Source organism: Mustela lutreola, chromosome 2 (assembly GCF_030435805.1).
Source record: "Mustela lutreola isolate mMusLut2 chromosome 2, mMusLut2.pri, whole genome shotgun sequence".
In the NCBI taxonomy this organism is placed as follows: Eukaryota; Metazoa; Chordata; class Mammalia; order Carnivora; family Mustelidae; genus Mustela; species Mustela lutreola.
Window position 1 is genome coordinate 115,091,772 of NC_081291.1, and position 26,961 is coordinate 115,118,732.

At 45.5% G+C, this 26,961-nt stretch overlaps 1 protein-coding gene across 3 annotated transcripts in view; it reads left to right on the plus strand.

Annotated features, from left to right (window-relative positions):
* The window catches only part of MASP1 (MBL associated serine protease 1), a 65,137-nt gene that overhangs the window by 12,872 nt on the left and 25,304 nt on the right, over positions 1 to 26,961 (plus strand). For all 3 annotated transcript variants that reach the window (XM_059163181.1, XM_059163179.1, XM_059163180.1), the window contains 6 exons: positions 15,419 to 15,596; positions 17,223 to 17,354; positions 19,527 to 19,723; positions 21,202 to 21,349; positions 22,641 to 22,759; positions 23,742 to 23,820. In XM_059163181.1, the coding sequence (XP_059019164.1) occupies positions 15,419 to 15,596; positions 17,223 to 17,354; positions 19,527 to 19,723; positions 21,202 to 21,349; positions 22,641 to 22,759; positions 23,742 to 23,820 (853 nt within the window). The remainder of the gene's footprint in view (positions 1 to 15,418; positions 15,597 to 17,222; positions 17,355 to 19,526; positions 19,724 to 21,201; positions 21,350 to 22,640; positions 22,760 to 23,741; positions 23,821 to 26,961) is intronic.

Consider the following 26,961-nt stretch of genomic DNA (forward strand, 5'->3'; position numbering starts at 1 on the left):
GGTGACAATGATGGAACAGCTGACTCAGTCCTACGGTAGCTTGAGGAAGAGCAGGACCCCGGAGCTGCGGTCCAGATGCTGTCATTTTATGAAAATTCCTCTCTGGCCTGATTTCCCACAATCTTCAGTCTTCGAGGCGTGTGCACATCTGCACGACAGCATCTGCTTCCTGGGAATGTGGCTGCAATGTGTGGATTCCTGCATGCATGGATGAGGCATACAAGTCACAGTCGGTGACCGCTGCAGGCGAGGAGCAGAGCACGGGCGCTGGCTGGGGAGTCAGAAGGGCTGGCTTCTTGGGGTCATTCTCCACTAATGAGCTTTGGGTGGGTGAATATCTCTGGAGATGACTCTGCTTCCTCCTCTCTCAAATACAGGAAGTTGAAACCACCAGTCTCCAAAGACACCTTAGCCCTGATATTCTGTGCATCTAAGACCTCAGAAATCACCATCACAACCGAAGCCTAGGGAAGGATATTTCATTGACCAAGGTCACACTGGGACCAGAATTTATATCTCAAGACTTGCAGTCTTTTCTTCTTTAAAAAAAAAAAAAAAAATATTAAAGGACAGTGAAGTCCCATCATGTGGGGGCTTAGGTTTTTAACATAATGTAAATGTAAATAAGTATAATATAAGGCAAACATTGCCTATAGTCAAACTTAGACAACCTCTTCCATATAATAGAGCACTCTCTTTTGGTACACCCGGAAGGGCTTTTTTCCCTAGGAATATAACATTATTTCCTTTGGTCGGGCATCAGATGAGGTGGTGACTCGTGACTAGAAAGGGGCCCCGGAGCAACAGTCACAGAAAGACCTACTGAGGAGGCAGAACTACCGAGGGAATCCCATAGCCACACAGACCCTCTCGTCAAGTTCACTTCACAACGTCTGCTCAATGGATAAAGAGATAATAAGAACCTGAATTTGGCTTTTATTCTCTCTTCTTCTCACTGAGCACACACAGCTCCACTGGCATCTGTTAGCTGCTCATGTGAAGTCACACCACTTTCTCCTGTCAAGCCTCTGTCCTTGACTTACTCAACATTTCCTCCATTCTTCCCAATGTTCGCGCCTTTGTTCCAATTCTTAGCGCTCTCGCCTAGTCTATAGCAATCATCTCCTAAATGTCTACCAGCTGTCCGTCCGTCCCCATCCAGTCCACCCTCTAGAGGCATGTGTCCAGAGAGATATTCTTAAGGCATTTCTCTGATTGCGACACTCTCAAATCCTTCAGTGGCTCCCTGCTGTCTGTGGAATGAAGCCCAAGAATCCCAGTGAGAACCTATTAGAAGCTGGACACTGCACTAAAGACAGGGCCCACGAACATGAGTGAGATAGTACCTGCCCTCAAGAAATTTGCGATTTCATAGTGTGTCACGAGATAAATATCTAATTAATAAATTAAAGCTGTGTAAAGTAACACATAGGGTGGGGAGTTAGTCATTCCTGTGTTCAGGAAAGGCTTTGGATGTTTGAGATAAATCTGGAAGGGTAAATAGGAGTTCACAGTGCAACTCCCTAAGCTTCTCTAACTCCCTAAGTATCGGCTTTGTCATTAGTACAAAAAAAAAAAAAAAGGAAGAAGAAGCTCATAATGAAATCGTATTTTCCTCACAGGTAGTGAGGATTTATTTGATTTTATTTGACACAGAAAGAGAGAGCACAAGCAGGGGAAGCGGCAGGCAGAGGGAGAAGCAGACTTCCCGCTGAGCAGGGAACCCAACTTGGGGTTCGATCCCAGAACCCAGGGATCACGATCTGAGCCGAAGGCAAACGCTTAACTAACTGAGCCCCCCAGGTGCCCCTGTGGGAGGATTTAAATGAAATGCTGGCTGTACGTGGAATTCCTACTGCAAGAGGCAAGCTTGCCCAATGGTTCCCAGATCAAGCTTTAGAGCTAGTCAGACCTGGGGTAGGTCCTGCCTCTACCTCTTACTATAAAATGAGGATAATAATAATAATGCCTACCCCGTGGACTAACGAGACAAATGTTTTCATGACATATGTCCAGCACATATGTAATTCCCTCAGCAATACTGTTAGAGTGGTAGGGATGGCAGTGGTGTGAGTGAGAGAATGGTTGCTTGCTGTCACCGGGTGCTCAGTGAACACCGTCTTTTTCATCTGCTCTGAGTGTACCACTAACTGGCCCTCTACGACCTTGCTTGTGTCACTCACTGTTTTCAGGCAATTTATGGAAAAATACTTTGAAAGGACCAATCAGATGCAAGAGGTTATTTCCCCTATGTGTTTACCTTGTAGTAACACACATTAATAACATTTCTAATTTATTGCCACACTTGATTCTCGTAGAATAGGAGGAGTGGGGATGATTACATTTAATTTACAGCAAAAGAAACAGCACAGGGGCGGCCCCGGTGGCTCAGTCAGTTAAGCAACTGACTCTCCACCTCAGCTCAGGTCTTGATCTCAAGTTGGTTAAGTTCAAGTCCTGCATAAGGCATGGCGCTTATTGAAAAGAAAAGAAAAGAAAAGAAAAGAAAAGAAAAGAAAAGAAAAGAAAAGAAAAGAAAAGAAAAAGAAAGAAAAGAAAGAGAAAAGAAAGGAAAGAAAAGAGAAGCAGCGTAGAGAACCTGAGTGGATTTGTCTAGTCTCCACAGTTCTCAGGCCCTGGTCTGCTTACTCCCAAGTCATAATTTTATCACTCCACTTGGTCCTTCTCTGTTAGAACAGGTTTGTCCTGGAAGAGATCTTGGTCTGCTTCCTGGCTATGTATTATTCCTAAGGCAACACTGCCTATCAGGGTAATTTAGTAGAATTTATAAAACAAAAGGTCCTTGAGGGTCCTTATGTTGTCTACATTTTGTTAAAGAACTTTCTCTTTTATCCTCACTTTGAGAGGAAATATATTTTACAAAAATAACAAGAAATGGAGAGTGCACTGTGAGAGTTGAGAGTGTTTGATTTATCTGTTGGTGGCACTCAAGGCCTAACAGTAATCTCCAGCTCATTCTACCAGCCCGTTGGCCCTGGGAGCTCAGGGTAGGGAGCACAGTCTTGCAGCAGAGCAGGAAAAGGCCCATGTCTCCGGGCGTGGAGCATAAGGAAGGCACTCAGGTCTAGAAATCGTTTGCTATTTCTGCTTAGATGCTGGACAAATGAGCTCCCCGCTCTGGGCCTCAGTTTCCCCAAATGTCCAGGGAGGAAAGTAGACTTGCTGGCCTCTCCAAGCCCTTTCCAGTTCTGAAGGCCTATAACTCCCCACCCAGTGCTCCCTTCCCCAGGCCTCATTGGGTCAGTCTGTTTCCTGCTCTGTTATTGAGAGATAAGTCCATCCCAGGGCCCTGCTCCAAGATTGACTCCCCTGACCCCCAGGCTCCTAACTTCTGTGCAGTGTTCTGTGTTTACTCAGAACATGTCCTCGACCTTCAGGCTGTGGCTGACCCCGGCGACTGCAGCAGCTCTGCTAATTCTCTGGGGGTAGACAGGCGGCCTTTGCCCCTGAAGGGAACGAGAAAAGAAGAGAGGTTTCTCATGAATTTTGGATGTAGTCCCTAGGGGGATTCTTCCCCTCCTGAGATAGCAGGTTCTGATTCTAGGCTCATGGAAATCAAGAAGTGGAAATGAGCTTCAGAAAAGTGTGACCAAAGTTCATTTTAGGCAGGAAGTGCAAACAGCACAGACTCTGGGTGATGGTAAACAGAAGGAAGGTCCCAGCGCTGGGGTAGAACACACGGGTGAGCTCAGATGAGTGTGAAGTGGGAGTTTGTTTTTATGTTTGTTTCTTTGGCTGGTTGGTTGGATGTTTTTTTGTTTTTGTGTTTGTTTGTTTTTTGATAGAGGCAGCTTGTTTGGCTGACCACTGGGGTCACCAGCCCCGGGGTCCCAGTGCACCTGGTGTGCAAATCTTCATGCTTATGTGGACACAGGCTGCTCTCTGATAGACCTCGGTAAAAACCAGAGCTTGAATTTCCTTTGGTGCGCTCATAAGGGAAAAGGTAGAGAATGGAAGGTATTGGTTTATTCATTTATTCAGCATTTATTGGATGCCTACTATTTACTGGAGCTTAGAGTATAGCAGTAATTAAAACATACAGAAATTCCTTCTTATATGCTTCTGTTGCACTGGGGGAAACATAATAAACACTAAACACAATCCACAGCGAACGTAAACAGTGAGAAGTAAGGTGATAGTCAAAGAAATTCAAAAGAGCAGAGTAAAGAGGGACTGTGTGCGGAGGGGTGAAGGCTGTGATTTAGATATGTTGGTTAGGGTAGTCCTCATTGACAGGGTGACATTTGAGCAAAGACTTGAAGAAGTTGAGGAAGTTAGCCACGTGGCTTTCTGGGGAAAACCCTTCCAACCAGAGGGAACAGCCAGTGCAAAGGCCCCGAGGTGGGCAAGTAACTGGTGTGTGTGAAGAGCAGCAAGGACGGCAGTGTGACTGGAGCAGGGGGGTACAAGAAAGAGAAGTGCAGACAGAGAAGTGCAGATAGGGAGCAGGAAAGGAGGACCAGATCACCACTGGGGGTGGGAGATAAGACCCCTGCTCAGTCCCCATGGGCAATGAATGACAGACTTTACACGCTCTCTCCGTGCCATGTTCCATGACCTCTTGACTCTCAGAGGACAGTATTATATCCTGTCCCCCACAGAGGCCCAGAGATGATGGTGGGCTTACAAATGACTAACAATTGGCTCTGGCCTGGGGAGGAGATAGGGTGCACAGTAACGCACCCCTCACCATTCAGACATGCTAGACGGTCATTACCTCGAGCCAGAGATAATAGCCAAATGCTAAAAATAGGAGGGGATGAGTTTTGTGTAATTTGTCTTTAGTGCAATTTAATGAATTGCAACTTTACGAACCCCAATTTCGAATGATGGCTGTGTCTAACAGCAGAAGTTGACAGTTTGTGCTTATACACTGGGACGAGCCAGCGTCGGCATACTACTGCCTGCAGAGGTCCGAGTGACAAGTGACCCATGAGCTATGAGGGGCAGAGCGGGAACCAGACACCAGGTCATCTGGTCCTTATTCCGGCGCTCTGTGAGGGTTTCCACGTGAAGATCTGAGGATGTTCATTTGGGCTGGGGCTGGACAGGGTCTTTGGTGGCGGTGGCGGCAGGGGAACACGCCAGCTCGCACATTCTTGGGAACTCTGCCTGGCAACACTGGCCTGGGGCAGGTCCCCTCACTGCCCTCAGCTCTTACTCAATCACTGCTTTCACCCGTCCCGACTGTGACATACCTTGAGCCAGGCTGCCTCGGCTGCCTCGGCTGCCGAAGAACACAGCACGGCTGTGTTTTCCTGTCTTTGGACTGTTCTCCAGCGCTCAACAGTCTGAGGCCCAGCCTCCAAGTCCCCGAGGGGATTTGCATGTGAATGAGCTTGGCTCTGAAGTCCCAGAAGGCACGGGGTGGGGAGTCTTTCACAAGCCAGGGAGAGTGAATCCTTCCTGGCCCTCCTGCCCAGTCCGTTCCCAGACTCTCCCGCCCACCCCCTCTCAGTCCCGCTCCCCTGGGATGGTGGGCACTGCCAATTTCCCACCTGCGGGACGCCCGCTTCCCAGGCTCTCAGAGACCCCTCCCTGTCAGCCCTCTTTTTCTCCCCTTGCTCCTGCTGCCTGGAGACCATCCCCTTTTCTGTCCAGACCCCTCCCTGCAAAAGGGCAGTCCTTCCCGGGAGCAGTGGGAGTCTTGGACTCCAAGGACCTGCCGGCCCCATGGCTCAGGCCCCACACTGTCAATGGTGTCCAGCATTTGCATGGACACAATACCTTCTTAGGACCTCATCCCAGCTCTGTTAGGAGCTTTTTACTCTGATTAACACGTAAATAAGAACACTGGGACTATCATACACCTGGGCCCTGAGCTGGTTCTGCCATTAACCGTGCCTTGTGACTTTGAGCCAATCACTTCACTTCACTGAGTCTCACTTTGCCCATCTAGGACAGAAAAGAGATAAACTTGTTAGCCTTTCATATCCTTTCTATCTCTGAACTTCTATGGTTCTTTGATTGCAGTTACTGGGCCAAGGCTAGAAGTCAGACCATCAGGATTTTGTCTCAGGTCTGTCATTCCTAGGCTGTGTTTCCTTGGGGACTCACGTCACCTCTCTGGGCCCAGAATCACAATGTCTGCCTGAAATGCATTCATTGCAAGACTGCCATCAGAAGCAAATGTAATGAAGAAGGTGAACATACCTGTCTGCTGGAAAGTTCCACACAGGGGAGGGAGATGACTCCTACTAGGATTACTGTTATTAATAGTAGCCTTACAGCAACATGACTTGGCCCAAATCGAAGCATCAACCTCCAGCCCCTCTCACATGAGGTCATCTTGAGTCTTAGACCCACCATCTGTGCTATTTTTACTTCTGTGGCTTTCAAGAGCTTCTGGAATGCAGTACACAACATGCATGTGCACACACACATCTCCTTTTCCCCTAGTCCCAGGCTCTCATTTGGAATCCTGTAACTTTAATTTGCTTCTTCTCATAATCTTTAACTGAAATCTGGGTAAGTCAGTAACCTAGCAAGATTGGGCTATGGAGCCCTGGGCCATTCCCCGGAGATGACAGACTTAGCAGGAGGGTGACCCCCAGAGCACATAACACTCCCTCGTGAGTTATAAGTCCTAGGCCCAGGGCTGTGAATGAATCACTGACCTAAATTCCCACATCTAGAGCAATCTTTTGAAATACAAGGAAGTGAGGAGATTCCTGGACTTATATTCTCTTGTGGGATAGAAGCTTTTAGAGATCCCTCCCATTCCTCTGTGAAATCAGCATCAGGTGTCCCCCACCTCCCAGGGTTGCCAGGAAGCTCCTCAGAGAGCCAAAGGCAAAGGCCACCTCCCAAATGCAGTGGCCAGACCATGAGAGCACTCAAGTTCCCTTTCCACCATCAGCCTGGACTCTCGGGTCCTCATAGGACAGGAAGTCTGTGCTGATGACTTCAGTGAGATTAGGAATGAAGGAGTGGAACCCAGAAACCAGAGGGGATCCAGGGACAGTTCCAGTCTCTCATTCTTCTTCACATTGGGGAGTTATCCTTGCCCACCTAGCAGGGGGTCAGCTTGATGACCAGATCTCAGCCGTCCTGCTCTTCTCACTGAGTTTCTGAGTGCTGTCTAGATCCCAGGGGCCCTTCTAAGTTTCACAAGTATTAGCTCATGTCGTGTTCACAACAGCCCTGTGATATTAACACTATTGCTGTCCCTGTGTCACAGATGAGAAAACCTACACCCAGAGTGTATCCATGTCCTAGAGCTGCCATCACATAGTACCACAAATGAGGTGCCTTATAACAGGAATGTATTCAGTCACAATGCTGGAGGCTGGTCTCATTTCAAAGTGTCAGCAGGGCTGTGCCCTGAGGCTCGGAAGGCTCTAGGGAAGAACCCTTCCTTGCCCCTTCTAGCTTTCTGGTGGTTGTTTACAATTTTTAGCACTCCCCAGTGTGTATGCACGTCTTCAATTTCTGCCTCTCCCTACACTTGGCTTTGCATGTGTCCCTGTGAACAAATGTCCCTCTCATAAGGACACGAGTCACTGGATTAGGGTCCCCCTAATGGTCCAGCCAGCATGATGTCATCTTACCTTGATTACATCTGCAAGGACCTATTTCCAGATAAGATGGAGTCAACTCCAAGGGTTAAGACTGGGCTATATCCTTCAGAGAGGGGGGACACAATTCAACCTACAACACAGAGCGTTTCAGTGATTTTCCCAGCATCTAACAATTGGTGAAGATTCATGGGTGACTGATAATACAATGAAGTCTCTCATGATCCAGTCTCATTAAGGGATTTTCAGTAAATAGAAAACTTTAAAAATTCAAAGCAATTCATAATTCAACTCACTCTCTTGAGAAACCAAAACAAAGCAGAGATGTTCTTACCACAAAGTCTTAAATGCCCAATCCCTCCCACCTCCATCTCTCTCCCTCTCTCTCTCTCTTTCTCCTTCCTCTTCTTTCCTACAAACTCTTCATGAACTCCACACTAAGGGACTCTTCTATCTTTCTTCACCCATTCATTTTCACCCCACCCACTGACCCCCTCCTTGGACTTCATGATCACAAAGACCATCTCCTTACAGGAGGCCTTCTTTTCCATGCATTGCTGTATGTGAACGTTAGTTATTCTGAATTTCTTGATTGTTTTATCAGAATTTCATTTTTCATCATATAATTTTGTGGAAATAGAGCAGAGATCGTCATGTCTTTTTTAGCTCTGTTGGGACCCAGGGGCTAGAAGAAAAGGTTAGGTAGTGACAGAGTGAAGAGGAGTCCCCATACCAGAGACTCTGGTGGACATGAGAGACAGAGGGCCCGCAAACCGGCGCTGAGCTTCCAAGCTGGTTAGTTGTCCCTCCTGTGTGCCCCCTGTTTGTTGACCTAAACTAATCATTGACAGAAGCTAGAGGGAAGTAGTTGTGGGTCCAGGTGTCTTTTTAAAATACTTTTAAAATATAAAAACAGAGAAAAAAGAAAGATCTGTAGTTCAACTAGCCATTCAACTGTTAGTTCAAACTGTTAGTTCCACTATCAGTTTGCTCTAATTCCTTCTTCTTTTTATTTTCAAAGCATACCTTCTACATAGTTGTGATTTCACCATGTATACAGCTTTTTTTCCTTTTTTGCTTAATATAACCTTCTAATAAAGCCTCCAGATCTTTGTAAATTCTCCACTAATGTGATAAATAATGGATGCCTAAAATTTACTAAATCAAGGCGAATTTAACTGTTCCCCCTCCCCAGAATGGAATATTTACATTGTTTCTGGATTTCTATCATTATACATGACTGCTCTACATATCTTTATTCACAAAAATTTTTTCCGCACTTGGAATGTCTTCCCCTAAGTTATTTTTCTAGATAGGGGGCCAAGAGAGAATTTTCCAAGTCAAGGATAATTCAAATGGCCTGATCCATCTTAGAAGTTAGTGAGGGTCTCATCTTTGCAATCAATCGTAAAAAGGTTGCATGGTTTTTTGATAAGGGTGTGGTAGAAAAAAAGTTAGACTAAGTAACTCTCAAGGCCTGAAGAACCCACGAGATTGAAATTCTCCAAGTGCCTGTTCAGAATCTCAATCTCAATCTCAAATCTTCCCTTTGTCGCAAATTATTTCCTCACCCCATAGCATATCTATTGCTGTGTGACAAACCACTCTAGAACTCGGTAGCTGAAACAACATCCATTTTATTTGCTCAGGTCCTCTGGTCAGAAGTTTAGGCTAGGCTTAGCAGGATGGTCCTTTGGCTGGATTTGCCAGAGGCCATTCCAGTAGAGGCTTGACTGAAGCTGGAAGGTCCAAGATGGCCTCACTCACCTATCTGGCGGTTGGTGGTAGCTGTCAGCTGGTTGGTCTACAGACCTCAATTGGGATGATTCATCTCTGCTCTATGTGACCTTTGCTTCTCCAGTAGGCCTGGCAGAGCTTCCTCACATGGAGGCCCCAGGGCAATATTCCACAATGGGAAAGGGCTACAAGTCCCCTTGATGCCTGAAAGGCTACAAGGGCCCCTTGGAAGCAGCACTTCATCTCCACATACCACATGCCTTTTGTCAAAGCAAGTCACAAGGCTTGCACACATAAGACCTACTTCTTCCTGAAGTACCTTGTCATATACAGCTAGAAACACATACTGACACTTTCAACATTGCCTAGAGATCTCCTAAGCAGAGCCACAAGCTTAGTGTGTATGATTTTTCTACCTTCTATGTTGCCACGGGCAAGTTGTGTCAAACATTTCACCACTACATGATTCAGGTCGCCTTTGCAAGCTTCCTGTAGCAGTTTGTCCCTGCTTTTTCAGTCTCTACTTGCTGCCAATCCAAAACCCAAGCCACGGGTCTTAATTGTTTGTTACTATAGTACTGGACTTCTGATTCCAGTAACTGTACCAGCCAGAGTTCCGTGAGGAAAAGCAGAGCATCTGTGAGCAATGTGAGGTAATCGCTATTTTGGGTATCTGAAATCACGTGACTAGAGGAGGCGCTGTGGCAGTGAAGGGTGGGGCTGGTCGTTGGAGGACCATAGTCACTAATCAGCTCCTGAAGCCCTGGCATGGTGGAGATATTGGCATCTGCTGGGGAATGAGAGAATTCAAGACCATCTAAGGAGCCAAAGTGGGCCTGTGAAGGGGGTTCAGCAGGGAGGGTTCTGTGAGCAGTTGTTGGCTTCGAGCAGCTCCTACCTCAGTAGGTCCACGTACAAGTATCTGGCGATAGGTCTAGGTCATTGCTGGTCATCAGAGCAGTAGTTTCCAGCAGTGATGGATACAGAGTGGAGGAGAGTGAGGACAAGCTGGAACCTATCGGGCACATCTACATCTGTCCATCTCTGTGTAGGATCACAAAACAACCTTCAGACAGTAAGGACTACTGTGTCCTAACTCATACAAGTGTCTCCTTTGGCCAACTCTACTCCAGAACTATATAGGAAAGGAGATTCTGGGGAGTAGTTTCCAGATTAACTAAATTTACAGCAGGATAATCCAGGACACTCCATGACTATCTGACTACATTAATTCTGAGAAGTTCTTTAAAAGCCCAGAGAAGATGTCAGAGAAGCTCCAGGATATAGCCTGGGGACACTGACAAGAAAAGCCTTGAGGTTTCTGGGTCTGTAGTACAGCCTTTGTTTGCTTGCCTCAAGCCTTCAAGGAGAAGGAGGTTATTGGTTAGGGAATTAGGATGCTGCAGTTATTGGCCTGAGGTCACTACTCAGTAGATAATGACCTAGCCTGATTCATTTAAATCATGTGGCTTTCAAGGCTTCCCATTATAAAATGAGAACAGGGGCACCTGGGTGGCTCAGTCGGTTAAGCATCTGCTTTCAGCTCAGTTCATGGTCCCGGGGTCCTGGGATGGAGCCCCACATTGGGCTTCCTGCTCAGTGGGGAGATTGCTTCTCCCTCTACCCCTCCCTCCATTTGTACTCTCTCTGGCTCTCTCTCTCTCTGTCAAATAAATAAAATCTTTCAAAAAATAAAATACAAAGGTAAAATAAAATGAGAACCATCATTCCTGAGCTACCTTTTCCATGCATTGCTCCAGGGACTGGTAGATAGCTGTCAGTGTATCTGTTCAACTCTGATGAAATGACTTTACAGACATGTGGAGAACAGCTGCAGCTGTCCTCCCACAGAAATTGGGACAACGTGTCTGCTGTCCTGCCTTAGTTTTGCCAAGGTTTGTGCGGCTTATACAGGTGAAAATTCATAGAAAACAGACTCTGGCTTCTTCTCCTTAGATCTCTCTTCCCAGCTCCCTGTCCTCAACAGAACCCCTTTCCTATGGCAGGTGGTAGTGAGAAGGAAGGGACAGTTGAGACCCTGACTACCTCTGGGATTTCATTATTCCCTCAGCATGAGAGCTACTGCCTGCCCTCCACCTACTTTTTCCATCTCCTTGAGTCCTATTCATCTTTCAGGCCTCAACTCAAAGAACATTCTCTTCTTCCTAAATTTTTTATGATTCCCTTCAGCTCAATGTCATTTTTTTTTCCTTCTTTGACCCCCTGGGGCTTCCTATCTTTCACTGCAATAACTATGACCTGACAATTCCCTAACATATACCCACTTGAGCATTTATATTATTCTCCTACTAAATTTCACTTTCCTCAAGGCAGGGGACTTGCTCTTTAAGCTCATGCAACAAATAAATAATTTTTGGCATCCTCCACTCTATAGTCCAGACAGAATTTGGTATATAAATACTTTTTGAATTGAGTTGAAAGAACACAAATTGAGGACATGCATCCATGTGTTGGCACCCTAAATGACAATAGCCTGAAAGGATATGGTTGCCATAATAAGAAATAGAAAAATGAAGAGTCTGTGATCCCCAGCCAGATGGTTCTCTATGATGAATTCCATGTCTTCATTTGATAAGGTACTTCTCTCCATCATGTTAATATGATGACCCTAGAAATGGGACAGTCCAAACAGAAGCAATGGTTCAATCTTCTGCTTGGAATTGAGGTAAATGATTTCTGTAGAATTTTATAATTCATAACAGGGGGCTACACATATTAACCAAGGTCAGTGACCCCACCCCCACCCCCGTCTGGGTTATGGTAGGAGCTGTCACTGAGCCACATCCTCTCTGGGAGACAGTCCATGCACCCAAGATAAAGTTTGAAGAGGCCCTTGAGCCAGAAAAGTTGTCTTGGCAAAGTGCCTATGTCTTTTGTCATGTACTCTCTGGGTTGGTGGGTTCCTTTCTTCAGGGTCAGAAGAGTTCCAACAGCAAAACTGATATCAGGAAATGCTTGTGGTTATCTCTCTACTCCTGAGCAAGTCACTGGCCCTCTTTGGACCTCAGTTTCCTCTGGAGGGTGGTTGAAATAACTTTTAAAGGTCCCTCTTTTTCAGCTCTGATATTCTAAGACTCTATTCTGAGCTGCAGGCTGAATTCCTAAGCTTCCAGAGCCTTCTCTTCCCTGCTCCTAAAGGTAGGGATGGCTCAGATTTTCCATAGGCCTCAGCTGGAACATGCTTACCTGTTCTCTGCAATATTGTGGCTCTGCATGTGATGACTGTTTATCTGCCATCATGAAAATGTCCTTTATCCTGCAAGTTACAAGAGAGTTTATTATCACAGATCTTCATTAGGTCTCCCCTGATCCATGTTATCTCTGGTTGGTACTACAGAGAGTAGCTACATGGAAAGTGTCCTATCTACAGAAACTTTGGGGATATAAAAATACAGAAAGGAAGCTGTCGAGTCTGGAAGTGTTAATGCTCAAGGCATCACTATTCATTAAGTAGCTGACTTGGTATAACATGGTTCTAGATCACGAAGAAGTTCAAGTTCATCGAGTTCTTCAAAAGAAAGCAATCAGTGTGTCAAAACTCCTGCTCACCATTTTCTAGTTGGCCCATTGAATGTATGGGCATGATGACTTGTTAGAATACCAGTACATCAGATTGGAAGAGGACATATAGATCAGCTAGTTCAAACCCCTGCTCTACCAGGTGGATAGTTGAGAACTAGAGAGCAGGCGGTCATGGAACAGTTTATGGTAGTCAGGAACACGCCCAGGACCTCCAACTGCCAGGTCTATCTACCTTATACTACTCCAAAATAGAAGTCACTAAGACAGTGGTCTCCCCTTCATGCCTATTTTAAGTCTTCACTCTAAACCTACTTAGTCTTATTTTTATTAAGTTCTAATAAGAGCAGCTTAACTAATTTCTATTTTACAACACATTTCAGTTAACAGACTGATTAAAAAAAAAAAAAGACACAAAATAAAACACTACATAAGGGAGACATAAGAACTGCAAAGGCATTATGGTCGGGGGTTGTTCCATGCAGGGCAGGTAACATGACACAACACAATATCCCCAAGGTGGTTGACATTCATAATAATGTCCCTGGATCACCAAAAAGAGTTAGCATGTTTCACCTAAGAAATCAGGGATTTGTATAAAGCACTTTGAAAGGGAGGCCTGGGTGGCTCAGTTGGCTAAGCACCTGCCTTCAACTCAGGTCATGATCCCGGGGTCCTGGTATCAAGTCCCACATCTGGCACTTGTGCAGTGGAGAGTCTGCTTCTCTCTCTCCCTCTGCTGCTTCCCCCCTCTCGTGTTCTCTCCTCTCTTGCTCACTCTTTCTCTCAAATAAATAAATAAATATTTTTTTGAAAAAATAAAGCACTTTAAAAAGCATTACATCAAATAATAACAATAAATTAATCATAATCAGGTAAAACTTCAGCTATCTGGAAAACTCAGATAACCAAAATAATAAACCAGCCATGGTGGTCGAAGAAGTGACTGTGTGCAGATAGGTACAGTCTACAGTAATAAGGCTGGTGTGAGTTTGGTCAGTATCTGCAGAGAAGAGAAATAAACAGCAAAGCCATGATCTCATCTTCTGTTTACACTTCAGTTCCCAAAGTTAGTGATTAATTGTCCTTGTGCTTTGTTGCCAAGGCAAATTGTTTTTCTTTAAAACTCCTACTTATCTTAAATAAATAAATCATTAGTTTCAAAACAGAAGTGTCAAATGTCAAGATACTTCTGACATACTAAGCTAATGAACAAAACAATGAATGTATTAGAAGCTACTAGAGATAGGCAGAGCCTTTGAGAACTTTCCTTTAATGACTTTGAAAGGCAGCAGAGTCATTCTAGCTAAGAGATTTTCTCATGCATCTTGACTAAGATGTTAATCTAGAGGTTGCAAACACAAACACAACCTCTAAAGAAGCCAGTTAGTGTAAACGATACAGTGGTAGGTAGACCAAGTATGCATAGTCAAATACGTATACCAACCAGCTACTATATTGTGCTTCCCAAACCAAACTCACACAACATCAGCTTATGCAACCAGTTCAGGATCTGTACTTGGGTCCCTGAATTTACACAGGGCCTCCGGGTCGTCCAAAGTAGGGAACTCTTTCAGCAAATAGGTCATTTTTGCCTCTGAGTCTTAACACAAACAACCATTTCAGAGAAGATTCCAGTCATTCCTGAATTATGAAGACCACCTATTAAATATAGTTCTATTTACACAATTTCCCTTTTCAGACATTTTCATGTCTTTCCTTTACTCACAGAAGCAAGAGTCACACAGTGTTATTATGGTGTTCAAGCTCGGTCTTTTTTTTTTTTTTTTTAATTTGTTTATCTGAGAGAGAGCATAAGCAGCTCAGTCATAATCTCATTTCAACCTACCCTGCAATGTACTTCTCCTCCTATAATCCCTACAGACTCCCTGGCTTCTCATTGTCCTCAGAACACCCCTCAAATTTTAGTTCTTGACAACAAACGTTTGTTGGGTAACTGCTATGCCCCAGGTCTCCCTCCACCTCCACCTCCACCTCCAGGCACTGAAAACGCATCTGCAAAGAAAACAAAGTGTCCGCTCTCCTGTAGTTTCCATTCTGATCCTTTCATCTCCTTCCGAAGTGCGCGTTCCCAGTGCTTGTGTTCCCTGCTGAAGCCCTTGTCGCTCTGTATAATAGTCCTGTGTGTGTGTTTCTGTCTGACTAAACCCTGTCTCCCGATGCACAGCTCCCATGCTTTGCTCACAGGCAGGCACCCACTGAATGCTCAATGACTGACCTTTGGAAATGTGGTCAGTTCCTGTTGCATATGGAATCTACCCGTGAAGTTATCTAACTCTTTCTGAATTCTAATATTGAGTTATTTTCAACAAATAAGCCATTTTGCTGTCTATAGGAATGACAGATGTCAAGCTACTTCTGATGGACTTACACAAGTTAATGAAGCACCGACTAAACAGGCACATAGACTTAACCCATACTGTGTGATTCCTCAAGTCCCAGAATCCTGCATCCCCTTTCTCTGGGTTTCTTAGCCTGCCTGGTATACTCGTGGGCAGACTCTCCCTCTTTTCTCCTGGAGACCAGCAGGGAAGTTAATTTGGGAAGCTACTTATCCTGTTCCCTCTCTCTTGACCCCAAAGGTAGAAACAGAAGAGCAGGTGCTAGCAACGTTCTGTGGCCAGGAGACTACAGACACAGAGCAGACCCCTGGCCAGGAAGTCGTGTTCTCCCCCGGCTCCTTCATGTCCATCACTTTCCGGTCAGATTTCTCCAATGAGGAGCGATTCACAGGCTTTGATGCCCACTACATGGCCGTGGGTAAGTTGGAGAAGTGGATGGCTCATCCTCAGGTCTCCCTTTCTCTCTAAAAACTAGAAGTACCATAAGCTTTCTTTTTCACAAGGAACACATACATACTCACCATAGAGATTCTGCCATTAATGCCTTACTGCATTTGCTCTATCATATATCTCCCCATCTATCTTCTATCTATCCATCAATCCATCCTTTTTGGTGCATTTCAAAGTAAATTGCAGACAGCAGTACACTTTTTCCTAAATACTTTAGCATGCAAATCATTTTGGTGAAGAGCAATATCTATCTATAATTTTCTTTCTTTGAATGTAAAATTTTTATTCAATGAAATGGACAAGCCTAAGCGCACTTGCACTTGTTGATTTTTGAGAAATTTATTTGTATGTGACCCAAAGCCCTGACAAGATATTGAACTTTACCACTGACCCAGAAAAATTCCCTTATATTCCTTCCCAATCACACTCTGCTCCCATCTCCCTTAGAAGCAACAACTGTTCCAATTTTTTTCCACCATAGATTTGTGTTGCCTCTTCTGAAACTTTATATAAATGAATATGCACAAAGTATATTCTGGAAGTGAGGATTCTTTTACTCAGGGTAAAGTTTCTGAGGTTCGGTCATGTTGCAACACATTGATAATTCGTTCCTTTCCTGGCAGAGCAATTTTCCATTGTATAAATATTCTACAATCTGTTTATCCATTCTTCCACTGATGGACACCTGCGCTCTATCCATTCTTTTGGCTCTCCTTACAGAGCCAACCTCCTTACAGAGGTTCTCATTAAAGAGGTTTCCTGTACTAGCCTTTTTCTGGACATATGCTTTCACTTGTATTGGGTAAATATCTAGGAGTAGTATTATTGGGTCATAGAGAAGGACTATATATTAATTTCACAAGAAATTGCCAGACCTTTTCCAAAGGGTTTTTGTACCATTTTATATTCCTTCACCAATGTATCAGAGTTTGATGTTATCAATTTTTCAATTTTTAAAATTTAAAATTCTGGCGGGATATGTAGTGGTACCTCATTATGGTTTTGACTTATATTTTCCTGGTGACTAATGATGTCAAGCATTTTTTCATGTGCCTTTTGGCCATTCCTGTATCTGTTGGGGAAAAATATACCATCAAATCCTTAAATCGGGTTGAGAACATACATTTTAATGTTTACATTTCCACTGCTGAGGGAAGTGACATAAAGAGAGAGGCGCAGCATGGACTAGACGTGAAGAGTGAGCTCTGGAGCCAGCCTCCCTGGCTGTGAATGCTGACTCCACCACTTACCATCTCTGTAACATGGAGTAAGTTCTTTAAAGGCCCCAGGTCTCTGTTTCATCATCTGTGGAATGTGGATGGTAAGAGGGTGACAGTCCTGCTTGCTATTACCACAAGCATTAAAGGGTACTGGCATCACGAGGACTCAGCTTGCCTGGCCTTGAACCTGGCTCTCTGCCATCTTGGGTAAGTTGCCTTGTGCTGCTCTGAGTTCCAGTTTCCTCATTTGTAAAGGGAAGGAATGGCTACTTTTGGGCTTTATGTGAAGCTAGCACAGGGAGTGGCCCATACAACGTGCTCTGTAGATGGTGGCTGTTGTCTTCATCCTCACACATGGATTGATTGCCCTGCAGATGTGGACGAGTGCACCGAACGGGAGGATGAGGAGCTGTCCTGTGACCACTATTGTCATAACTACATCGGCGGCTACTACTGCTCCTGCCGCTTTGGCTACCTCCTCCATACAGACAACAGGACCTGCCGAGGTGGGGCCCAGGGATCACACTACATGCCACCATTTTGTGCCATGTTTTCCAATAAGATTAGGGGAGGCTCCAAGGAGGGACAGATACGGAGTAGGAACAATTAGAAATGAAGCCAGAGAGCTCGGCCTCAGATACCACATGGACGAAGATGCTGAAATGCCCACCAGCTGGAAAGTCTGGGTTCAGGGCCCAAAGGACCACATTTGAGAAGCCCTAACCTCTAGGCCCTCTTTCTTCCTCAGCAGCGGGAATTTATGCTCTCCTACTGCAGGTAACAAGCCTGGCCAAGTTATGGGAAAACCTGGGTTTCCTGGTCCCCTTGCTCTGAGCCATGAGCTTGGCCTCACCCAGCAATTCCTTTTCTCCTCACTCCCATGGCCTCCCAAGTTCCTCTGTGATCAAAAGAACCTCAGTCCAAAGGAAAGGTGTGGGAAGAGAGAGACAAAGAGAGACAGCAAGAAAATGCCCCATTCCTTCTCTCTTCATCTTCCTGTCTAGTGAACATGCCCACCCAGCTGTTGTGTCCAGGCAGGGCAGCGATGGAGAAATGGACAAATAGAAGGCTTCAGCCACTTTCCCTGAGGGTCTCCCTGGCTAGTGGGGTCATTGCCACAGAAGAAAATGGTGAAATGTAATCAGTGCTGTAAAAGAAGTGTGGGCTTGGTACAATCTTACCTGAGTTTACACTGCGTCGCAAGCAGACATGTCCCAGAGATGGTGACCCTTGGCAGAGAACAAAGACGAAGGAAAAGGAGGGTGCTTCAGGCAGAGAGAAGAGCTTCTGCAAAAACTCAGAGTCTGAGGCATTGACAGCAGATTAGTATAGATGGTTACAGGATAAGGATTTGTGTTTTAGGAGAGTCTCATGGAAACCACGTGGAGGATCATTGGAGGAGAGCAAAACTGGAAGCAAGACTTCCTTTCCTTCCTCCTTCAAAAGATTCCCTTGCTTCTAGGGGAAAACAAAACAAAACAAAACCCATGTGACTCATCATTATAAAGCAGGCACATACAGGAGGTTTCTTCAAGAGGGCTCTATTTTCTCTGCTTTTCATTCTGGAGGGGTTTACTGAGTATCTACTACATGCTAAGTACAGTGAGGGCTGAGAATGAGTAGAGCTTCTCAGTATCTTTGTTTTCAGTTTCTCCTCTGCCTCCAGGAGACTTTTTAAACATTATCTTCCTAATTTCCACTAGCTGTGAAATCTTAATACCACAGGTAATACTATATATGTGTTTATGTACTCTGTCCATCTGTGTATTATGAATAAAAAGAGTAATCACTCCAAAAAAAAACCCCAAACAATTTTAGCCCCCATGGGGGCGATGTCACCCCCCAGAGAGTGCTTGGGGTAGGAAATGAAAAGAGATGAGGATTCAAGAGGATTCAAGATTCTCTTAACCATGCTCTGCAGCTCAAAGCTATAGGACTTCAGGTTAACCGTGCCCCTTCTCTGAGCCAGTTTTCTCACTTGCAAACGAGCACAATAATTAGGGGCTTAGAAAGGATTGACATCCCAGATTTAAGATGGGTCAGCCCAAGGAGAAAGTTTTGGTGGCCAATAAAGGGCCTTTGCAGGGCTAAGCTATGGCCATGACCCCAGGACACTGGGTCCTTTGTTGCAGCTACAGTGGGGAACAAAGCAGAATCCCTGAGCTCAGGGAACTTACAATTTAGTGGGGGCAAGAAAATACACCAGCAAATATACTACATAATGTCAGGTAGTAGTCAGCAGCAAGAGGAAAAACAGCAAGGTTAGACGCCAAAGAGTGATAGTATGTGTGAGGATCCTGTGTTGGATGAGGGATCAGGAAGACTTTGAACAGAGAATGGAGTTCTGGGCTGAGGGGAGAACAAGAAAAAGAGGTCCAGTTGATTCCCCCTCCCACTCTGTCTCAAAACCTTTCCGTCTCAGACCTCTCCTTTCCCCTCACCAATACCAGAGAATCTGATGAGAAGGCTTTCACACTTACTGCCTTTGAGTCTTAACTCTGAAAATTACTAGATGTGTGATCTTGGATAAATTAATTCTACCCATCAGTAAAATAGGGATAGTGATGCCTTCCCTGATTGCCTCTCAGGACCAGTGGGAAAATTATAGTAACAGATAAGAAAGGGGTTGCTGTGGCCTTGGTTTTGGTGTGCCATTTTGCTCTGGTATGTTCCCACAGTGGAGTGCAGTGACAACCTCTTTACCCAGAGGACCGGCGTGATCACCAGCCCTGACTTCCCCAACCCTTATCCTAAGAGCTCGGAATGCTTCTACACGATAGAGCTAGAGGAGGGTTTCATGGTCAGCCTGCAGTTTGAGGACATTTTCGACATTGAGGATCATCCTGAGGTGTCCTGCCCCTATGACTACATCAAGGTAAGCCTACAATGGATGCTCGCCCTGGAGATGCTGGGAAATCTTGGTTGAATTGGGAAAATTGATATTCTTGGCCCTTTATTTTCTCCCAGGATAGGGGATCAAGCTGCTTGCTTCCCAAGAGGTCATTATTTAAAATACCATCTACCAGCTTAATCGGATCCAGCATAGGGATCTTCCCTGATTGAATGCTAACTTCTTGGCCACCTGTAAAATCCCTTTTGCCAAGTTATATGATATCATCATGAAGTAATACCAAAAGTGAAGGTCATGGGGACCATCTTAGAATTTTGCCTACCACACACAGTAGCTCAGGAGCTATGCTGTGAGCCTTCTCCAGGTACTTAATTTCATGGGGCTTCACTTTTTCACCCATCCACAATAAGGGTGATAAGATAGAGATATCACCCAGGATTGTAGAAGTCATCAGATGAGGGCTTGGGAGTCCTGATTCTTGGAGATGGAAAGAAAAAGAGTGAGAGACACAGGAAGGACCTGGTCCTGGGAGTCCGAAAATCCAGATCAGCTAATAGTGCCTACTTCCTTCTCTCCATTCCCCACGGACTGCATCCCAGGCCAAACCCCATCATCTCTCTTGCAAAGCTTCCAGCTGGTTTTCTTGCCTCCACCCTTGCCCTACATTGTCTGCTCTCCACGGCATCGAGGCTGAGCTTTATAAAAGCCAGATTAAATCAGGGTTGTTCTTGGAAGTGAATGTAAATTCCTCAACACCATGTGGTGTTCGCCTGCCTTTCCTACTTCATGCTATGGTTCTCCCTCTGCTTCAGCCACTCTGGCTTCCTTTCTGTTCTTAATACTTGCTGGGTCCTTTCCCACCTTTGATTTTAACCTTTACATATGCTGTTTTCTCTGCCTGGAAAGTATTTTCCCCTCTTCCTTATGTCTTAAATCCAACCAAAGAAGCCATCTGTGACCACCTACTTGAAGTTTTATTACAAAAATAAGTAAAGTTTAATCTAATATATAAATAATAAATTAGGTTACACCGATTGTACCACATAAATTATAAATATATAGGATATATTTATATTATATGTATATATCATCCTGATTTTTTTTTTTTATAATTTGTGCCACCACATGTAATTATTTTGCTTGTCATTTATTGTTAGTCCCACTCCCCCATCCCTGCCATCCTTGACTAGACTGCAGATTCTGTGAGAGCAGAGGCCCTTTCTATCCTATGCCCCTGGACAGGGCTCTGTCCCTTTCTGAGCCTGGAATGCTCATCTCTGAGAAGAGAGTTATTAGCCTGCCTCATCCACTACCAAGATTGTTGTAATCTGTAAATGAGAGAGTGGAGATGGAACTCTTTGGTGAATGGTGATGCCCACTAAAAAACACACTAGGGGTTCCTATGGAGGCTTCCAGAAAACCGGGGTTCAGTATAGAGATGGTCCCAGCAACTGCTACCACTGCTCAGATGTAACCCTTTTTCTCCATCTTGCTCCTCATAGATTAAAGCTGGTCCAAATGTTTTTGGGCCCTTCTGTGGAGAGAGAGCCCCAGAACCCATCAATACCCAGAGCCACAGTGTCCAGATCCTGTTCCGCAGCGACAACTCAGGGGAGAACCGGGGCTGGAGGCTCTCGTACAGGGCAACAGGTAACATGGCCTCTCTCTCTGTGGGTCATGCTTGCTCACTGTGCTCAGCCCTCATGGGGCAGTGGCTGAGAGATGAGGGGTACAGGCTTGGGACTCCCCTGGGGTTGTGGCAGGACCCCCAGCTCTGCTACAGAGGAGTGTGGAGCCAGGTATATGCTCCCTCTTGACTCAGTTTCCCATCCATAAAATGGGGGCAAGAGAAGCAATAATGGTGGGTTTAGACTAGACATAGCTTTCAAACCTACTACACTTCAGAATCACATAAGCAGATTTAAAAAACAACAACAAACAAACAAAACCCCACCTTATTTCCTAAACTCTTCTCTTTCACACTGATTCACTGGGCCTGGAAAGAACCCTCCCAGTTCAGCTCTCTCCAAGGCTGGGGCAGGGATTTGAGTGTGGGCCCAAAGCTCATACTGTTTCATGATGGCTGTTTGACTCCTGTGGCCACAGACTGATAGCATCCACAGGTGTCATTCCCCAGTACTCCAAGGCAGCCTGTCCTGGCCCAAACTCTGGGAGAGCCTTTACCCCAGAAGTCTGCAGTAAGCCGAGGAAGAAGAGGGTGCTGGGTGTGGCTAATCCAGCTCATAGATCTGATATCCTGGTCTTTCCTGCATTATCACATTGGTGTCCAATTCTAGGGAGAGTTTGTCCAGGAAAAATTGTCAGGGGTAAACTCAGGCCTGGGAATCCAGTCCAATGTAGCCTTTGGAAGGGAAAGCTCAGAGGCATGTGGTCACAGTGTCTCTAACTCTTTGAAGAATGGTCTTGGGGAGAAAAAGCAATTAGAGTCATCCTGAGAAGCCCAAGAGGACAAATTCTGCCCTGTGAGAGCAAATTACAAGGAAGCAGATTTTAATTGAATAGAAAAATACTGTTCCTTTGATCAGAGGAGTCTAGTAAGAAAAGTAAAGGTTTGCTAGGTATTGAGTTCCCTGTCACTGTAGGAATAAAAAAGATGTTTGGTGTCTACTATGGAAGATGTTGTAAAGGCAGCCTCAGACAAGGGTTGCACTCAATGACACCTAATATCCTGCCCAACCCTGAGTCGTGATGAAATCATTTGGCCAACCACCTCGTTTTACAGATGAGGAACTAGAGGTCCAAGTTGGAAAGTCAGCTGCTCAAGCTTCCAGAATAACTCTTCAGGGCCTAGAAGGTGCAGGCCCATAACACCCAGTTCTGTGGGTTTCCCCTGCACCACAACTTGCACCCCAGGGGCCAGCTGCCTGTTACAGACTTTTCCTTGTTTTCTCACCTACTGTCCTTTCATTGCTCTCACCAGGGAATGAGTGCCCAGAGCCACAGCCTCCTGTCCACGGGAAAATTGAGCCCCTACAAACCACGTATTCCTTCAAAGACCAGGTGCTCATCAGCTGTGACACAGGCTACAAAATGCTGAAGGTACAGGGTCCTGCTGGAGGAGGAAGAGCCACCGGGCCAGAGGAATGCTCTAGGGCCTCCCAAGGCCGATGGGCTTCCAGAGCTTGTCATGGTCCCACCATAGGATTCCCTAACTTCCCCATAAACCTCCAACGTGTTCCAGAAATTCCAGTCCTTTGAAAATCCAAAGCATGCATCCCAGATTTTCACCTTTGGAAATGGCACAGAAGTCCTCTATCAGAGCTTGGGCTGATTTGAATATCAAAAACAAATCAAGATTCATTCATCCCTACAATCAGGACAGACAACATTAACAAAGTTCATCAATCAGGCCTACTGGGGGAGACTGGGACAGGAAGGAGAGCTTTTAGAGATGGCAGACAGATGGTGCTCACTCTCCTAGGAATCACCTGGCTGATTTAAAAATAATATGAAATGACCTCACAGGCCCCTCACTTGAGGTGAATTAAAGCAGAATCCCTGGGTAAGGGTCGGTGATTGGTTTTTTGTTATGTTACCCAGGTGAGACTGGTATGAGCCAAGCTAGAGGAGGGTTCTCAGGGAATGCGTCTCCACGTAGGGTCCCCACCACAGCATCACATCACTTATTAGAAATCCAAGCCATGTTCTCCAAGCCAGGCCCACTGAATCAGAAACTCGGGGCGGGGCGGGGGGGGGGGGCGCCGGGAGGGCAGTGGTCTGTGCAAAAGATAGTGATGTCTACTATGTTTGAGAGCCACGGCTCTAGAACAGGAGTCAGAGGTACAGTGTTCCCCTTTCAGACAGTTGTCCAAGCCCTTTCTTCCACACAGTCCTTGCCCCTCTCCAGAGTAGGAACAGGGACCATGAATTCAGCAACTCTCTATTTCCTATCATCGACCTTGCCCCTGGAGGACCGTGTTTAAAAAATCTCGGTCAAGGACAACTGGCTTTGGAATTTGAGCTGGTTATACTGGGAAACAACCTCCTTCGAAGGCCACAACTTCTTCATGTTTTTTCCTAGGATAATGTGGAGATGGATACATTCCAGATCGAGTGTCTGAAGGATGGGACATGGAGTAACAGGATCACAACCTGTAAAAGTAAGAAAACAAAATTGGTCTGTGATAAAGACAATGAGCTCCCCAGCACTGGTGGGTTCTAACCAGAGACCACACAAAGGTGAAAACTTAACAGGTGCTCTCAAAGAAGGTTGGGGGCAGGAATTCAGCAAACACATAAGGGCTAGACCAAAAGGCTATTGTTTCTCTGGGCAGTAAGATACCAAGATTCCGAAGGAACCTTCTTGTTGGTCCCAGTTTACTTCCTAAATACTAATTTCACCTCTGCCTACAGACAGGTTGCCAAACTTGCTAAAGGAGTAGCTTGTCCCCAGGTTTGAAATGAGCTCTGGCCATTGCTAATTAAGGAAACTATTTCAGCACCAGTGCCCAGAGCTCAATGACCTTGCCAATCTCCGTGTGGCCATCAGCCATACCCACTAAGGTTTCTGGAACAGCTCATGATTTAGGGCCTGTCAGGAAAGGCTGTGAGGTTAGTGCAAAGGGTCTGTGTAAAGCAGGGGACACAGCTCTGTATTGGCTCTTGAGATGCAGATGCAACCACGGACAAGATCCTTCACCTCAAATTAAAATAAAAAGTTGAACTAGCCTTAATACTCTAGAACATATTGGGGGCATTTCTCAAATACTGCTCACTTAGTGAGCATTGTAAAAATATACCAGCTGTCACGCTGTCCCCTTATCCAGGTAGTTCTAGTTCGAGACTTGTAAAGACCACAGTTCTAGAAAACTCATTACAGCAGGACTAAGGAAGGGAGGTGTGGTTATGGGAAGGGGAGGAAGAGAGAAGGACAAAGGGGAGGATTGGCTTTAGGTCAGACAGGGAAGAAGTCAAGTGTTAGGGTTGGTCCCGCCCGGCTGCATTTCATGACTGCATATAAACTGTGGTGTCTTTGTCCCTTCTTCTGAAAGGCTCAAATTCCCTAGGCAGGCAGATCCACTCACGCAGCCTCGTGGGACACTGTCAGGGTGAACTCTCTTGAGGCAAATCCCAGGCAGAATGTTTGAGAATATTTGCCTTTAAATTTTTTTTAACAAGATGATGTGGCTGGAGTCAGAGCACAATGTGGGAAAGGGGGGCATCTTATGGCTTCAACAATCATTCTCCGGGTGCCTCTAGGGAACTCAGATAGAAAAGACAAGGTTCAGAATCTGAGGAACTCAAATGCCAGGAGACACATCCCGCACCTCGTCCAACACGTGGCTCGCGTGTAGTGCTAGGACTGAGTTCTGTGGGAAGCACTGGGCAGGGGAAAGCAAGGGGGCATTCTGAAGGAGGAAGGAAAAAAGAATGTGGTGTGTAGAGGGTAGGGTAGGTTTAAAGTCAGGATGTTCTAGATCAAATCCAGACTCAACCCGTTGAATGTCCCCAAGCCATGCACTCAGACTTTTGGCCTCAGTTTCCTGCATTCTTGATTATTCAAAGGACCAGTTGAGTTAATGTACATATCATACCTGTGGGACCAACTGGGAATAAATGAAAGCCCCATAAAAATGTCTTTCTCCACCCCCCCCCCCCGCCACCACCACTCCACACCAAACAAACCTCCTCATTTGGCAGAGGCTTTTCTCTCATTCATGCTTTTGGAAGGCAGAACTTGAATAATAATTTTCCCCTAATAACGCATGCATGCTTTTTTAATTATAATGGAAGTTCTGGTAAGAATAACACACTACTGTATTTGATGGTACCGTCTCATGTGACTTATGTTAGTATACTAAAGAATGCCTGTCATTTTGTACTAGAGAAAAGAAGATTTTTTTTTCTCCTGAATATGATCTGGTTCTTCCAGGGTAGCCTGGATTAGGATTCTTAGAATCCCCATTCAGACATTCCTGGCATCTCTGCTCATTCACTGAGCAGGTTCCTACTAAGCATCTCTCTGCCCCATGCTAGGTCCTAAGGGAGGTATAAGGATGAGCAAGACTGAGAAATTTCAAGCCCTGAAGGATTATGGGGAAAGAGGTGGGGAACAGACAAGAAGTGTGCATGTGTAGTGAAGTCACTTGGGACAGGAAGTGGGAATTATGGGTGGTTGTCCGGACCCTGCCTCCAGCTTGTCATGGTGACCCAAGGCAAGTTCCACTCCACCCTTAATGTCGTATGCCAGATGAAGGCTTGGACCAGATGAATACAAAGCTCGTTCCAGGGGCAGAATGCTGTAATTTTTATGAGCCAGGACTTATGACTATGCAAATTCTCAGAGTGGTACAAATTCCACAATCCCAAACCCTCACCCACACCAGCTGTACCTCAACTGCATTCTTAATCAGCCTCGTGGGGCGATTTCTGTATTTCCTGCATGAACTGTTTCTTGCTTTGCTTGCTAATTTTTCTCTTTCTCTTCTTTCTCTCTCTCTCTTCCTCTCTCTGCTTCCTTTGCCTGCACCTCCTGACCCTTCTTTGATCTTCACCCCGGTGGCAGAAACCGAAATGGATGAGGAGAACGAACTCGGGTCAGAGCAAGAGACAGAGTGAAGGACGGGACCCCACAGAGTGCAGACGTCCAGGAATGGACCACTCATGAGACCCTGGGGCCCCAGAGCTCCTGCACCCCTCCCCACCCCACCAACACTCCATTTCCAATTCCTGTGCGGATTAGTGTGGATGCTGAACAAGACAACACAGTCGAGCAGTTGAAACTGCTGTGTAGAGAACAGTTTTCCCCCTGGAGGGCTCACCCGTCCTTCAGTCAGTACGCTGGAAAATAATGAAAGGACAAGGAGGAATTTTTGGTTTTTTAAGCACCTCCAAGTGAACCGTACTCTTTTCAAAGGACAGATGACTTTGGTCCTGGAGACGCAAGATTTCATATATAACTATGTGGTCCTTGGCTGACCAGGTCAAAGTGGGCCCTGGTTCCTAATCCACTCCACACTTGAAGCTGAAACGGGCCAGAAGGCCTGTGACTTGATGACTTTACTATTTTTATCTGTTGCTCCTTTCTAACAACCATGAGTAGGTGAAACTAACACTAAGTCCTAGAGCGTAGGTTTCGCAGGAAATCTAGACAAAGCCTCATCCACGAAAGTTTCTATTCCATGTGGACCTAACACAGGCGTGAAAGTGCATTATCTGAAGATCTGTCCTCTGGGCTGGGGCTTACAAATCTCGCATTTCTGAAAACTCCCTGATTAAAGGTTTCAAAAGTTAGGTATCAC